Source organism: Canis lupus, chromosome 4, assembly GCF_003254725.2.
Source record: "Canis lupus dingo isolate Sandy chromosome 4, ASM325472v2, whole genome shotgun sequence".
Taxonomy (NCBI): domain Eukaryota; kingdom Metazoa; phylum Chordata; class Mammalia; order Carnivora; family Canidae; genus Canis; species Canis lupus.
Window position 1 is genome coordinate 43470932 of NC_064246.1, and position 16671 is coordinate 43487602.

General features: G+C 49.7%; 1 protein-coding gene across 1 annotated transcript in view; it reads left to right on the forward strand.

The window, feature by feature from the left end:
• The window catches only part of SLIT3 (slit guidance ligand 3), a 598525-nt gene that overhangs the window by 556420 nt on the left and 25434 nt on the right, over positions 1-16671 (forward strand). The window contains exons 26-29 of the mRNA XM_049109434.1: positions 2127-2251; positions 8945-9042; positions 12887-13026; positions 15926-16019. Coding sequence (XP_048965391.1) covers positions 2127-2251; positions 8945-9042; positions 12887-13026; positions 15926-16019 — 457 coding nt within the window. The remainder of the gene's footprint in view (positions 1-2126; positions 2252-8944; positions 9043-12886; positions 13027-15925; positions 16020-16671) is intronic.

Sequence of the window (16671 nt, forward strand, 5' to 3'; positions counted from 1 at the left end):
CATTTTCCCATGTTTACTACAGCAACCTTTTGGTACATGAGATTTTAATTGACTGTATCATTACGATAACAAACCGCTACTGAGTTCTTCTGTGCTGGGCATGATGTTAAGCACTTTTTTGTGGGTTATTGCATTTAATTCTCACTTTCCAAGTATTAATTTATTTAATTTCCCGACTTTCTATGGGGTAGACTTTAGTATTACCCTTATTTTTAAAAATGAGAACTCTGAGGCTTACCAAGGTGAAGTGACTACGCACAACCACAGTCGGGAGGCTTCCAGGGCTTCCTGATTCCAGAGTACACACCCTTGACCACCAGGCTATAAAATTCTGCCATGACTTCTTTCACTAGTTCCTGGTTCTGAACCTTTAGTATTCACTGGGTATTTCCAATTGTTTCCTTACCACTGATGCATAAAGATCTTTCTCTACTAGGTGGCTCAGTTGGTTGAGTGTCCAACTCTTGATTTCAGCTCAAGATCATGACATTGAGCTCTGCATCAGGCTCCACATCTACCATGGAGTCTGCCTGGGTCTCTTTCCCTCTCCCTCTGCCTTCCTCACCCCCTCCCTCCCTTCTCCACCTCTAAAAATAAATAAATAAAATTACATCTTTAGATAATACTCAGAGAACAGAAATGACTGAGCCAAACTATGTGATCATCTATCTTTAAGGTCTTCATGCATATTGCCAACTGGTTTTCAAAAAGGGTTGTAAACCACTTTATGCCCCCAACAGCACCATCTGAGTGCATTTTTTAGGGACTTTTGCATCATTTTATCTCATTTCATCTCATTGCTAATTAGAGAGGCTTAAAAAAATGGATCTCCTATTTTATCTTTCTTTGATTATTGGGGAAACTGAACTTTTTTTCCAAAAATTTACTTTCCATTTGTATTATATATTTGTCTGTTAATGTCCTTTGCTCATTTCTTGGAGCCTTGAATTTGATTTACATATATACTTTGATTACCCTATAAACTTCATGTGTCTCATGTTTCTGCTTAAAGCAAGAAAATAATCCATTGGCTTTAAGCTAATTTTTCATTTTCCTCCTCCTGCTTCCAACATATCTGACTTGATTGATGCTAAAGAGGCCCAGCTCACTCTAAAACAGTGGTTCTCAATCTTAGCTGCATGTTTTGGAGTCACTTGGGGAGCTTTCTACTGGTGCCTGGGCCCCACACTCCAGGTTTTGATTAAATTGGTGTGGGGTGCAGCCTGGGCGTGCTGGGGGTATTTAAAAGCACCTTGGCTGGTTCTACAGTAAGGTGACCAACTCATTTATGGTTTGGCTGGGGCCTTCCTGGTTTTAGCAGTGAAATTTCTGCATCCTGGGAATCTCCTCCATCCCTGGCAAACCAGAACAGATAGTGTCCCTTTTCCAATGTGAAGCCAGGGTTGAGCCAGCCAGTAGAGACTCTCAATCAGGCCACCCTATCCACAAATGGTCAGACTCACACTGGGGCCAATCTCAACAAAAGTCTGTGCAGGGATCATGACATTCACCCCTCCAGCCCTTACAGCTGAAGAGAACAGGACATAGTCAGAACTGTCTTAGAGGCAGCATGTGCCTGAGCAGTTTACCATCCATCATTGACACCACTGCTATGTCTTTTGGGGTCACTTCTTCCTTCTTCCTGCCAATTGAAGGGTTGCACAAGGAGGACTTCCCATGCGTACCTTTGGCCCAGGCACCATGCCCTCCTTAGCCTAGCATGAACTATTTCATGGGGAGGGGTATTTGGGGGCAGAGGAATGGGAGGTCCAAATGGAGGCTGGGCCCAGAGCTCCCGGAACATAAAAAGATACACAAGGGATTTGTAATTATGGTGCATTGTTTGTAGATTAGCTCCAAAATCGGATCAGGCTAATTATAGTAATTGATTTGACTGCAGAAGTGCTTCTGAATGATGTCCCACTGTGATTTTTTCCCTCACTGGACAATGGCTGCATTAATGGGACTCTAGCTAGACTGGATGGTACTGGCTGGGGCGGGCCGATTGCCTTGTGTGTTAGAGATGGAGAGGAGCTGGCAGCTGGCTGAGGAAGGGGCCAGAGAGGAGGGGAAGGGAGGGAGGGATGACAGCGACCTGCTACCAACATTCTGGTTTTGCTGTCCAGGGCCAGTGGACATCAACATTGTGGCCAAGTGCAATGCCTGCCTCTCCAGCCCATGCAAGAACAATGGGACGTGCAGCCAGGATCCTGTGGAATTATACCGCTGCACCTGCCCCTATGGCTACAAGGTAAGATAGGAAGCCTTGCCCGCACCATTCATGGCTCCCAAGGAGGGACAGGCACAGTGCCCTGCTGACCATCCTTTCTCCAAGGGCAGCCTGGAGAACTCTATTTCACAGGTCCCTCTAGTGTCCTATTTGCCAGTAACACTCCTGCTGCCCAGTTGTGTCACATTCATGCAAAACACAGAGAACCCCTATAGGCTTGACAGTAACACTCAGAGATAAGGAGGAAATGTAGTATTTGTATTTTCCTTCCTAAACATGGAGAAGTGAAGTCTCAAAATTAAAATGCTTCCAAGCAGAGGCATCCCTGGAACTCACTATCTTGGCTTCCCTTCATGGGGATTTCCAGACCCTCCCCTCCACTGCCCCTCCCCGCCTCCCCCACAACTCTGCCCTTGGGATGGCCAGTGCTGGGAGTCTGGCTCCGACTCCAGTTTGAGAAGGATATAGGGATGGCATTTTGAAAGGCCTCAGGCTGCCAAGCCAATGCACTGTTGACAGACTCGGGTGGGCCAGTTAAGGGGATAAGAGATCCCAGTTCTCCTGGGTGTCCTCCCCAGAAATCCAGGCTAATTCCAGAACAACTTTGCCTCCTTTCTCCTTACTCAGCACTATCTAGAACATGTTATCCTGCCTCCTTATAACATCTATAGAGTACAGACTACATGGCCAGCATTCTGCTTGGCATTTTATTCACCTTTTCTTTTTAAACACACCCTATGTAGGCACCTGGGTGGCTCAGTCTGTAAGCATCTGCCTTCAGCTCAGGTCATGATCCCTGGGTCCTGGAATCAAGTCCCACATCGGGCTCCCTGTTCTGCAGGGAGCCTGCTTCTCCCTCTCCCTCTGCCTGCTACTCCCCCTGCTGTGCTCTCTCTTCTGTTCTCTCTGTCAAATAAATAAATAAAATCTTTTTTTTTAAGATTTTATTTATTTATTTATTCATGAAAGACACAGAGAGAGAGAGGCAGAGACACAGGCAGAGGGAGAAGCAGGCTCCATGCAGGGAGCCCGATGCTGGACTCGATCCCAGGACTCCAGGATCACGTCCTGGGCCGAAGACAGGCGCTAAACCGCTGAGCCACCCAGGGATCCCAATAAAATCTTTTAAAAATAAATAAAATAGAAAAATAAACATGAAAAAAAAATAAACATGCCCTATGAGCAAGGCTCATTACTTCACATCTACAGTTGTGGAAACAGGGCCTCAGACTGTTGAAAGAGCTTGACTCAATGTCCCAAAGCTCATAAGCTGTAGGGTTGGGATAGGACCTAGGGCTATATGATTCCAAAGTCCCCGCCTTTTCCCCCTGGATAGCCTAGCCCCTTGCTGTGTCTCACTGGGGTGAGCAATGCTGCAGCTGAATCCTCTTTCCCAGGACCTTCCCCACTTCCAGTCTCCCCAGGGCACCCATCCAAATGGAGTGGACAAGCCAAGAATTCCAGGACCACCCCAAAGCCCATCTGACACCCATGCCTAGTATGTGGCAGAGTGGGAGGGAGCTGGCATCGCTGGGTCTCTTGCCCCCAGGGACAAGCTTGATTGAGAGGCAAAATCACGCTGGGGAACAGGGCTCCCTGGTGACTTTTCAGCTGTAGCTGTGCCTCCAGCAAACAGTGTCAGAGTGCCACCTATGGGCCTGACACAGAAGAGCCAAAGGAGTCCCTTTGCAGCCAGCCAGCCAGCCAGCCTTGCCCCCAGCAGCCGCCCCAGACCCATGCACGCTATGTGTGCACACGCACAGACATTGCAGGGGAAGTAGAGAAATTAAGGGGACATACTTAGGCCTAGGTCCTCAAACTCCCTTGTATTAATTCAGTGGTGGAAAATCAGGCTGTGAAATCACACAGAGGGCAAGCTTTGCTGCGTTACTAGCTGTGCGGTGATGGCCAGTGGTTTCACCTCAGCCCTCCCATTGACAAACCAGGGCCCATCTCACAGGTGTGCTGTGAGAATCACATGTACAGTAACTACATGCAGTGTGCCTTGGAGAGTCATTGAGGATGTGCTCAGTAAGCTGGCATGTTCTTACCTTTCACTTCACCCTTACATGCTGGTCCCTGATACCAGGGTGTGGATGGGCCCTCAGCCCCAGGTGGTGTGTTGCTGGTTTCACCAGAGTTTCTCAGTCCATGATGCTGTGGATTGTCAGAGACCATAGGTTGCTCCCCTAGAAAGGTGACATGTATATTTATCACATCCCCAATTCCATACCTGTGTAACTTTTTATGTATTGACTATTTGCCAGGCACTCAGCTGGATGTTTGCATTTTTTTTCCCCTCCTCTAAGTTCTATAATCACTTTTGAGGTGGGTGGTATCATCCCTATTTGAAACATAAGGTAAACCACTTCATATCCTGAGCCTTGGTCCCTTCTCTGCAAAATCAGCCTGAGTCTGAAAGTAGTGGAACTGGGCTGGAAGCCCCAGGTTTCCTCCCACTCCCCTTGACAGCACTGTGAAAGTAGCCTGGCCATCAGCGTCAGAGCAAAGAGTGCAACCACAGGGCTCTTACAGGATAATGCCATCTGTTTGGACTTTGCTCATAAGATTTTGAATGTCTCGTTGAAGAAGCCAAGCAGATATTTTGACCTTTAGGAAGGCGTTGGGCTCACAGAGGTCTGGGGTACATTGAGGAGGAGGATAGAGGGTGGGATGGCATGTGGTGGGGACATTGGTGATTACTATGACAATAACAGGAATCTGAGCAGCCAGCACTTATTGGGCGCCTACTATATATCAACAGCATACTAAATAAGGCACATGCATTATTTTGCATACCTCTCATCAAAGTCCAAGGAGGCATTTTCCAGTTTAAGAAACTGGGATAGTAGGTGAGACCATTGGGATTCAGAGCTCAGAACAAACTGATTCCTGAACCCATGCACATTCACAGCCCATTGGCAAGTACCATGAGTCCCTGGCTATTTGGTACCTGTCAGGGTCCCCAGAAAAGGGACAAATAGGGTGTACTGGTGGAAAGAACACCTAGCAGGATCCCTGGAGCTTGTCCTACCTGACTGTGTAACCTGGAACAGTTCCTACTGTCCCCCCTACCTCTGGTTCCCTGACCTTAAAATGCAGCAGGTAGAAAAAGGGGTCCCTTAATCGTGGGTTGCATCACACCCACTGCCCTGCATTTGTTCCCCCTGCTTTCCCTTCTTCTGGGGTTGGAGCCCACATGAGCAGAGTGACTAGGTGAGTTGCTAAGTTGACAACCATCAGTAGCACCCACAGAACCAAGCTCAGAGTGCTGGCATTCATCTTGTTATTTCCCAGTGTCTCAATTTTTCCATTGACTCTCTGAGTGACCTTGGGAAGCCACAGTATTACCCAAAAAAGCATGGCCCCACAGGCCTGTGTGAAACAGTTTAAGCACATCACTTGATTTCGTACTCTCAGTTATTCTCTGAAATAAGTTTTATTATCATCTTTTGGTAGATGTAGGAACTAAGGTTCAAAAGGATCAGATAACTTGACAGTGCTCCTATATCTAGGGAACATGCGAGCTAACCCCAGAGTCCACCTCTCTCTGGCAGGAAAGTCTTTCCACTCAGCACTCCATTGGTAACTACTTCCCCCTGAGCCTCACGTCCCCCCCCTGCCTCCATGCGAGGCGTCGCATTCACTGGCAGAGCTCCTGCAAGGATTGAAAGGGTCATGTTTGCACTTTGACTACCTTAGAGCCAGGATTTAGTAGACACTTCACAGAACTATTTTACCGCAATTCTAACACCAGTGGAAATAAAATCTATGTTTGGGCTCATTCTGCTTCAGCCATTTAGCTTCACGTGCCTCTGTTCCCCTCACACTGTAGTATGCACAAGAACTACTGGGAGATCTTAAATGTAGGTTCTGATCCATTAGATCTGAGGTCAGGTCAAAGTTTGTGCATTTTTAACAAGATCTCAGGGAATGCCAGTGCTGCTAGCCCGAGGACCATACTTTGAGTGGCAAGGTCCTGGAGCAGCTCCCAGAAAGAGGTTTCTAACGGGGACAGCTATTCCCAAACTCTTTTAAAAGAAGCCGGAAGCCCCAGGCATGTCTATGTTCTCTCTCTCTCTCTCTCTCTCTCTCTCACATACACACACACACAGTGGTGGGACACCAAGAAGCATCATAAATCTAGTAGATCTGAGCAAAATGAGGCTGAAGAGAGTTGAATTGAGCTAATTAGCCAGGCATTGACAATGGTGATTGTTTCTCAAGGGCATGTAAGTGACAGAAATCCCCACCTCCAGGCCCAATTAACACATCATCAAAGCTAGGGTCTGCCTCCAGGATTTCTGAGCTCAGCATAAAGGACTGGAGGAGATAACCACCAGCTCCATCTCATACTTTATCCCACCCCCAAGGGAAGATCCCACCTAGAGTCCCTGATACTTGAGAGTTCCTCAGAGCAGACAGGCTGGCCCAGCCAGGGACAAGGAAGGCCCTGCCTTGACCTGATCAAGGCTCTCTTGTCCTGCTTTTCACGGCTCATCCACCTAACACACTCTCAGACACATATGTACACTTGCACTCCTGAACAATTTAGTACCAACCAAAGGTCTGAAAAAGTCTTGATCACCCAAATTCAGCCCTGCCTCAGACCCCTGACATCATAACCATCTGAGTAGCTCTTACTTACGTTGCTTCCATTACGTGCCAGGTACTTTCTAATATATTTATGCAGTTTCTTTTTTTTTTTAAGATTTTATTTATTTGAGAGAGAGAAAGAGAACGGGAGTAGAAGGGAGAAGCAGAGGGAGAGGGAGAAGCAGGCTCCCCACTGAGCAGGGAGCTGGCTGCGGGCCTGGATCTCAGGACCCCGGGATCGTGATCTGAGCCAAAGGCAGATGCTTAACCAACTGAGCCACCCAGGCATCTCTACATGTATGATTTCTAATCATTTATTCCATAGGGAAGGTATTATTATCCCCATTTTACAGATAATGAAAACAAGGCTCAGGGAGAACTATTAATCCCCTCAAGGCACACAGCAGTCCACTAGAGTGTGGACCCGGATGTGCTAACTCAGGAACCATGTTTTGAGAGGTCAGAATAAGTGGCCCAGCAGAGAGGTTCCCAGTGCGGGCTTTGGACTGGATGTCTGGCTTCAGCTGCCGCCTGTTCCACTTACTGCTGTGCAGTCTTAGACATATTAGCTCACTTTCCAAGGCTGCCTTCCCGATCTGAAAATGGCAGTAATAACTATCATACCAATCTCATCGGGTTGTTGTGAACATTCTATGTGATCGTGAATATAAAACCCTTAGTGTGAGGCCTGGAATGGAAAATGTGCTCAATAAATTGAGAATGAGTATTGCAGTTTCCATTGCACACAATGACTCTCTGAAAGGGATCCTGCGTTGCTCTGGTTTAGGATAAGCCCAGATCCTACCCCAAAGTGCATTTTCCTCCAGCTAGAGAAAACCCATGACTGGCCCTTAGCAGGGAGAGCCGTGAGAGCCAGACACGTGGCCATGCCTCCCTGCCGCGGAGACCGCACCTGCGGCTTCAGGGTTTGAGACAGGAGGAGAGTGGTGGGCCCAGTAGGCAGTGACCTCCGAGCCAGGGAGCCCAGCCCCACTCCGTCACGGGCATTGATGGCAGCAGAGGCGGGAAGAGGATTTTCCCAGGCAGATGGTGAGCAGGTGGTGTGGCGGTGGGAGGGCTCCCGTGATCACCCCCGCCGGCAGGGTGCCCACACCAAGCCCATAGCCCAGAAACAAAAGCAACCAATGTCTCTGCAGACATGGCAGGTCCTCCAAGGGACCGCTCGTCAAGACTTAGAAGCAGTGCTGGTGCATCAGTCCCAGAGGAGAGGCTGGAGCCAGAGGGCCACGCATTGGGGCTGCTCCCTGGGACACAGGGTCTTTCCATCCAGTCTCTGCCTTGGCCTCCCTCCTCAGTGCCTTCGCCCTCACTGTCCGCCTGGCATGCTCCTCCCCACCTATGGCACAGTCGGCTCCTTCTCAGCTCAGACGTCCCCTTCAGAGGGGCCTGCCCCAGAGGAACGCCACCCCATCCGAAACTGCCTGTCGCAGAGGTCCTTGGTGCAGCTTTGCTTTAGAATCAGAATTTTAAATACCAACACCTGGGCCTACTTCCAGGCTAATCAAAGATGGATCTCTGGGGAGTTGTCACTTGAGAGGGGCAGGGCCGGCTGGCCACACTCCAGCCCTAGTCGGGCTGCTCAAGTTGTGGATCACGTCGAAGCCTCAGTGTGGTTAAGAATACGGTCATCTGCTAGCACACACAGAGGGCCTACCACGTGCTGGATGTGTTACACACTCCGGGCACTTCCTTATAAGAAAGGGCACACTTAATTCTCACAACGGCTCTGTGAGGTAGGCTGGGAAGGCTTCAAAGGCTTACACAAGGTCATGGTCAGCCACCCAGAAAGAGATGAAGCTGGACTAGGAAGCCAGGTTTTCCAGTATTCAGAGCCCATGCTCTTGCCCTGCAGTTCAGAGTACAGGATGTGAACTCTGGGAAGTGGTGAAGCTGGGGCCCCAACTCCTGAGTTCTCACTCACTCCAAAGACCCCCTTTGGCTTCCTCCCAGCCACACTGCAGACTCATCCCTGAGCCGCCTTGTGGCCATCTGCCCGGCCTCCTCCGAAAGGATGCTGGCAGCTCCAAGGGGCGTCCTAGTCAAGGCTGCCATCGAAAGCCTGCCTAACTGGACTCTTCTCCCTCTTGTGCTCCTCAGGGCAAAGACTGCACGGTACCCATCAACACCTGCATCCAGAACCCCTGTCAGCATGGAGGTACCTGCCACCTGAGCGAGAGCCACAAGGATGGGTTCAGGTAACAGCTCGCCCTTGGGCCTTTCCTCCCTCCAGGGGGCGGCTTTATGGGCAGACTCCTGGGGCAGGCTAAAGAAGCATAGCTGTTCACTGAGGGCCTATTGTGCGCCCACACTGGGTCAAGCCCATTGTGTGGATGCTCTCAAGGCTCTTCCTGCCCCATAAGAGACCTACCATGGTCCCTACTGTACAAATAAGAAGGTTGAGGCCCAGCAGGAGCAGTCCTTTGCCTGAAGTGACACAGTTGGTAAGCATTGGTACAGGGAATTCAGGGCATCTGCCTCCAGAGCCAGGAGGACAGCAAGGGAGGCTAGAGCTGCTGGCTGAAATCAGAGAAGGATGCAATGATGACTCAAAGCCCCACCAGCGAGGCAGTTCCACCCCTCTTCTGTGTGATAGGAAACAGTAATAACAGGTGACACTGACTACACATTCTTTATGTGCTGGGCAGGAACTAGTCATGTAGTACGTCATTTAAATCCTCACAGTGATCCTACCCACTACAAGTTGGTGCTAGCCCCATTTAGCAGATGAGGCAACTGAAGCACAGAGACAGATTTGCTCTAGGTCACATATCCTGACACTCATTCCTGGGTCTTCCCCCCAACCTCTTTCCTCCTTGGCATTAAGAGCTCAGGAAGAAAAGAGGATAGAAGCCACTTATGTTTTTCCCATATCTGTTCTAAAGGCGAGCTCTCAAGGCCTCTGCCAAACCTCAGGCCCCCTTCCTGCTTCCTACCCTTCCCAGTAGCTTTCAGATGCCCAGTTTTCCCAGCCCATGGCCCTGGCAAAAGCAAACCAGTGGGAACTGGTTCCTTTAGCACCCCTATTGAGTGTGAGTGGGTCAGGCAGTAGAGGTGGGACCCCCAGTGCCAAGCTGTGTATGGATGTGTCCGAGCTCAGAATGCAAACAAGGATCAAAGGCACTCTGGCCAGGGGCTGCTGTGTGGTCTGTGAAAGAAATCAGGTTCTGGGCTCTCAGTTCTCCTCCCCAGGGAACCCCGCCTGCCCCTGTGTCCACCTGCCAACCCAGCCTCATCAAACCCTGGCTCTTAAAAAGTGAAATTCAACGCAAGATTTGTTTTCCTGCCTGAAGTCAGCCAAACCGCCCACTCCTACCTTCTTGCTGGGAGCAAGGGCGAGAAGAAACCACACAGAAATCTCACAGAGGTGGCCATGTGGCCCCAGCCAGGAAACACACCTCCAGGGGAAGAGCCTGGCTCTGCCCACCCAGCCAAGGGATGGAGGTCTGCAAGAGGAAGGAGTGCCCCCTGCAGGAAACTATCTTTCCCTGTTTCCCTTTGCGTGTACACCCCCCTACTCCGTCTCTTTGTGGGTATCTCTCTACATCTCTGGAGCTGCAGGTGAGCAGAAGGATACTGTTTCCACCCTCAGCTGCTGAGGGGATTCAAAGAAACTGGAAATATTTTTAGAATTTAATTTTCAGGGAAAAGAGCCCAGAAGCCCAGACCTACAGGATTAGGGAGACGGGGTGGAGGATTAAGGCAATGAGGCCCACACACTGGGGATAGCAGTTTGTGTGGACCTCCCAAGGAGGAGCAACAAGCTCCCTCACTAGGTAGGTTAGCACCTGATCAGTTTGGCAGAGGGAGGGACACCTGTCAGGGAAGCTTTGTTCCCTTATTCCCTCCTGCATCCATTTCCTAGGGCTGCTATAACAGAGTACGGCACAGGGGTGGCTTGGAACAACAGAAATGTATTTGCTCACATTTCCAGAAGCCAGAAACTAAACTCAAGGTGGCAGCAGGGCCATGCATGCCCTGAAATCTGTAGGGGAAGATCCTTCCCTGCCCCTTCCTAGCTCCTGGCAGTGGTTGGTGATCTCTGGCCTTCCTTGACTTGCAGCTGCCTCACTATGATCCCTGCCTTCATCATCATGTGGCATTCACCCTGTGTCTCTGTCTCCACATGACCATCTTCTTATAAGGATGGCAGTCCTATTGGACCAGGGGACCATTCTCCTCCAGCACAACTACATCTTAAGTTACATGTCCAATGACCCTAATTCCAAGTAAGGTCGCATTCTGAGGTGCTGGGGATTAAGATATCTTTTTGAGGGAACACAGTTCAACCCATAACACCTCTTGCATGTCAGAATTCTGGAAGTATCACCCGCCTCTTCATCAGATGCTTTTCCAATCTTGATGCATTATCTGCTCACAAAAAGAGCAAAGGCTGGCAGAGCTGGCTGGGCAGGAGACGAAGAAAGGAGATATGACCTGTCCTAGTCCCCACAGCTAATTGGGTTCTCTTGGAGTCTCCTTGCCACCCTCTGCCAAGGCTTCCAGTGAGGGCAGAGGAGACGTTAGTCTCCTTGTCATGCTCTGCCCACTGCATGAGCAACCTGTTCCCCAGCCAGGCATCCAGATTCCACTTTCATGCAATGTTGCAGCTCTGGGGACAGCCAGGGTGAGTACTTCAGGAAAATAGGCAACACTATGGCTTCAGACCTTTGCAAACCTGCCCTCTGTCTGGCTCTGAGGAAATTGCCTTTCATGAACACCCAGAGTCCCTCATGGAAAAAAGGAATTTTTTGCTACACCTCAAGAGCTCAGACCAAAGAATCCTCTGGCCTTTTGCAGAAAATGTACCATGGTTTTCAGGTTGTAGAGAAAGGTTAAGTAGAAGTCTAGAAATCCACTTCCTATTTGTTGAGTTTTCTAGCTAAATCCTAAATCAGAGCAGCCTCTAAAATGGAGAAAGGCCAGGAATCCTGGGTCTGAAGCCAGCATATACGTTCATGAATGGGGTGTAGATAGATTCCTGACGGGGTGGCTGTGCCGTAGAGGGAGGAAATCCCTGTAGATCATTTAATCAGATACTCGTCTCCCACCTTTGCCCCTTCTCATCTGCTCAGCACTCCCTGGCTTAGTTTGCATACCCAGTCCTGAAGTATGACCAAGGTTGGGTAGAGAACAAGCTGAAGGTTTGAGGCTTTCTTCCAAGAGATGTAGCACTCCAGAGACAAGTTAAGGGAATGCATCATGCTGATCCACTGTTCTAAGCCAGGCTCACCAGAGAGCCTCAGTGCTGGCAGGAGAGGGTCCTCCCACCCCATCCACTTATCCTCCAGAAGCTGGAGGGGGCTCAGAAGTAGGAGTACATACAGGGAACAATGGCAGACCTGAGGAAGGTTAAGGAGGCCAGGTGGGGAGGTCATCTAGAACTGAAGCTAGCTAACATGTTCTGAGCATTTTCTATGTGCTAGGTCCCCTCCTAAGCTTTTACTTGTATAATCTCATTATTCCCCACAACCACCCTGGGGAGAAATAATACTCCCCGGTCAATAGATTTGGAAACTGAGACACAGAATTTAATGAGTTCTCCTAAGGTCTAATAGCCATGAAGTAGCAGACCCAGAATTCATTCCCAATACTTGACTGCAGATCTTGCTCTTGGGCCACCATGTCCTACTCCTGCTCAAGGTAGAAGGGCTGTCCTTGAGTAGAAGTCACTCAAAGGGGGATGTTTGTTATGCTGTTTCTCTCTTTGTCTACAAACCACTACCCAAAGAGCCAAAGGAAGACAGCTGGAGGAATTTAAGCTCTATCCAGGAAACCACTTCCAGCTGGGGGATGGTGCGGGGGCAGGCAGCCATCCAGCGCCAGGGGAGATGGAACATTGCCTGGAGACAGGGGGCTAGATGAAATGATCTCTCAGGCCCCAAGCTTCAGGTATACAAGGTGCTGCCTTGGAACTCCACCCAGAGAGAAACCTGACTAATTATATTCCCCCCACCACCTTCTTTTCTGCCACTTTTCTTCCAACCCCACCCTACTCCTTGACCCCTGGCTTTCCTTCTCCCCACCCATACATCCCCAAAGCTGCTCCTGCCCTCTAGGCTTTGAGGGACAGCAATGTGAGATCAATCCAGATGATTGTGAGGATAACGACTGTGAGAACAATGCCACCTGTGTGGACGGGATCAACAACTATGTGTGTGTCTGCCCTCCTAACTACACAGGTAAGGTCCCCTGGCACCTGTGCATGGTGGCAGGCCAGGTGTCATGCGCTGAAGAATACCATTTTCTTAGCATCTTTCAGGGTCCCCACCCTCTCTCCCTATGGACAGAGCTGTGAATTCCCAAAACCCATACTGTCCCATGAGGGGGCCCTCTCTGTCCACCCTTCCCATTCCCACCCTGCACGTCACTAGCTTTCCGCCCCCCTACTTTGAAATGGGTTCCCAGGGTGCTTTCAGCTGTCTGTTCCATTAGCTGATGGCCATCCTCTACTTTGGGAACCCTGGAGACCCAGTGGTGGTTAAGGCTAATGGGAGGCACTTGCATTACATTTATGCTTTGTTCAGGTCTAGTCCACTTTCTCCGGAAATTTACACTTTTCGGACACTCTGCTAGGAGCTGGGGATACAAAAATGACCAAGACAAAGTTGCCTCTCATAAGAAGCTCATCATCAAGTGGAGAGAGACATGTATTCAGTAGAATGAGACTAATAACACCTGTAAGCCTGAAGAAAGATCCTAACCCAGCCGGAGAATCAAGGAAGGTTCCCCACAGGTTATTCCTCAAGATAATTATCCTATCCATCCACCTCCAAAACACAACACCTTTATTTCCTATATTAACTATCCGTGATGAGAACAGCTAAACATACTAGATTATAAAGCAAAATTCCACCCAGTGGTATAAGCATAGCCTCCTTTGTTATAGGATCAACCTGAAGTGGCATATTCCAAAATGGAATCCATGAGTTCTTTGAGGAAAAGACTCCATGAACAAAAAGCTGGGGAAGCACTGTATGTAATAACTTGACACAAAGCAGCATATTAGAAGTTCTGACAATTCTTGCTTGAAAGAATGCTGTTTAACTTCGTTTAACCCAGCAAATCCCCACATTTATTTGAAGTCAGAACTTCCCTTGTACCCTACCCCAGAACTCCCTCCAACCTAGTCATCCTGTGTTGCAAGAAACGTATTTTAGGAAATAGCAACCTAAGGCAAGGATGGAAATAAGGACTGTGTTCCCCAGAGACTGCTGCACCCTACCCTACTGGCACCTGGCTTGACGTCGGGAATGAGGTAGGAGATGGGAATGCACAGACGATGATCAGGAGTGGTCCTGGGGCCTCTGGAGAAGGAAGCCAAGTAGCCCCCATTGCCCCTCAGGATCCTGTGCCTTATGCAGACCCCTAGCCCATGAGTCAGGGATGCCCCAGGCACACTCTTGGCCCTATGGTAGAGTGTGCCAAGGCCCACTGAGAAAATCACCCTGTGCTCCTCAGCCTTCTGGGGTCCCAGAGAAGGCTTTATGCTGGAGAAAAGCGCAGGGCCTTTTCTGCTGAAGGCCTACTTCCTTATCCCCTCTATCTTCCACCTTGTCAGAGAGGAGCTGTAGCCAAGAATTAGGTTAGCAAGGGGCAATACTTATTATGCATCTACTGTATACAGACACTGAATTAGCTACTTGCAATACTAAGAAGTCTAAAAGTATGCCCTCCCGGGGCATCTGGTCTACCTAAGATGAGAGGAGGAGTCCTACAGGGTTAAATCATTGGTCTGGAAGAATCTGCTCAGCCCCAGAAGACAGACAGTAAAAATCCCAGCAGTTAAAAAAAGAAGACAAAGGTACTCAAAATAGGCTTTGGGGCAAAGGAAGGGTATGAACTGAATTTACAGTGGGCAAATGGGCAGTGGAAGCAGGGCTGAGGAGATGAGTACTGAGGTGGCTTTCTGCCCCGTTGGAATAGCATGGCCTGTGTCTGCAGCTGCCTGAAGGGCACCTCTACCTGAGAATGGGATGTCATGGTTTCCTCTGTCCCAGAAAATGCCAGTCCCACACAGACACCTGTCTGCCTCTCTGGGTCTCTCCAGGAAGTAAAGAAGAGGAAAGGGCTTATAGAGAACACAATGCCCTCTGTGGGCTTGAGAGGCTGGCAAAATGAGGATAGGGTAGAGGTCAGCTTGTCCCCATCACAGCAGAGGACAGACTCTGGGGCTGTGACTGTCACTCATGCCCTCCCCAGCCACCCCCAGGGCAGACCTTCCTCTGCCCTGCCCCAGCAGCCTTGTCTGCTCATGTCCCCACCCCCACTTCTGAGATAAATTCCATGGGTGAAGATTTCCTCTCTCAGATCACTCTCATCTGCCACTGCCCTCACCCCTGTTCTCCTGTCTCACTCCCCTCTGCATTCCCAAAACACATCTCAGGTGGTGTGAGCTTTGGGGAGCTTATATCCAAGTGCCATCCCTGGGTATTTATGACCCATTAGACATTTCTGGGCATGATAAACTTCGAAGGGAGTATATCCAGAGACCTAGACTTCAAAATTCCTTTCATATTTTCTTCTCTGAGAAAATCCAGGGGCTTTCTTATCTACAGCAGGTGGACTATGCTGCTAAACCACATCCACTCCTCCAGGAAGCCTCTGGGATTCCATGGAGTTTACCCCTGTGGTCACATACCTCTGCATTACAGTCACCTACTGATTTGCAGATAGGCCCCACTAGGCCATGGAGAGGATAAGACCAGGTCATGTTCTGTCCCTAGTACCCATCACAGTGTCTGCCACACAAGAGGTGCTCAATAAATGGATGTGGAATGAAAAAATAAATAAGCATAGCCCAAGGTCAGGAGCTGGCATCCTATGGTTTCAGCTGCAGCAGGCCCTGAGTGATAAGTGAAGCAGCCGAATGATGGTACTATGACAGTGCCCAGGGGAAATCCTAGAGTCTTCCTGGTAGGGAGGCCAAGGCAGAGGAACAGAAGGGGTACATCGAGAGAGCCAATGCAGGACACCTGAGATCCGTGGCCTCCTGACTGGGGGCTGGATGGATCTGACCTCCTAGCCAGAGTATCCCCCAAGGCCTCCTGGGCGCCTGAGCTTTCTCCCCACCCCAACCAGGTGAGCTGTGCGATGAGGTGATTGACCACTGCGTGCCTGAGATAAACCTCTGTCAGCATGAAGCCAAGTGCATCTCTCTGGACAAAGGATTCAGGTGAGGCTTGACTTTGTGTCCCCAGCAGCTCTGGATCCTGAGGATGCTGCCTCCAAGGGGGCCCTCTCCATTCTTTGCCTCTCCTGATCTCTCTCTGCCTGTTCCTTGTTCATTACCGTCTGCTTTTCTGTGTCTCTGACTAGTCATAGTCTAACTTCTCAGTCTGTCTCTTTCTCTTTGTAGTTATCTCGCTTTGTAAGTCTCTGTGTCTTTCTCTCCTTGTGTCTGTAGATAGATAGACAGACGGACAGAGATAAAGATATCCCCTTTCCTGTACTCCTCTCCTTTTCCTCCCACTCACCCTCCCTCCTTCTGCCCCAGTCCCATCCCAGCATAGCTTTCCTTTCCAGTGCTAGTAAAGCAAAACAAGCTGAGTCTGAAAGGTGTTTGGTCCCTTCCTTGTGTGCATCCTTCACAGAGTTCTGCCCCTTGGGCTCCAGCGAGTTTGCCAGCTTATGCACCTGTGTGTGTTGGTGGACCGGGGAGGGGAGAATGAGCGCTGACTTGGTTCTGCAGCCACAGCCATTGGTGGAGCTGTCTCCATGGTGAGCAGCAGAGCCCACAGGAGCAAGGGGAGCACAGGAGCAATTCTAAGGGTAGAGGAGAGACTGCCTCTGGAGAAGGCACCAGTTCCAGAGCCTGAGAATCAAAT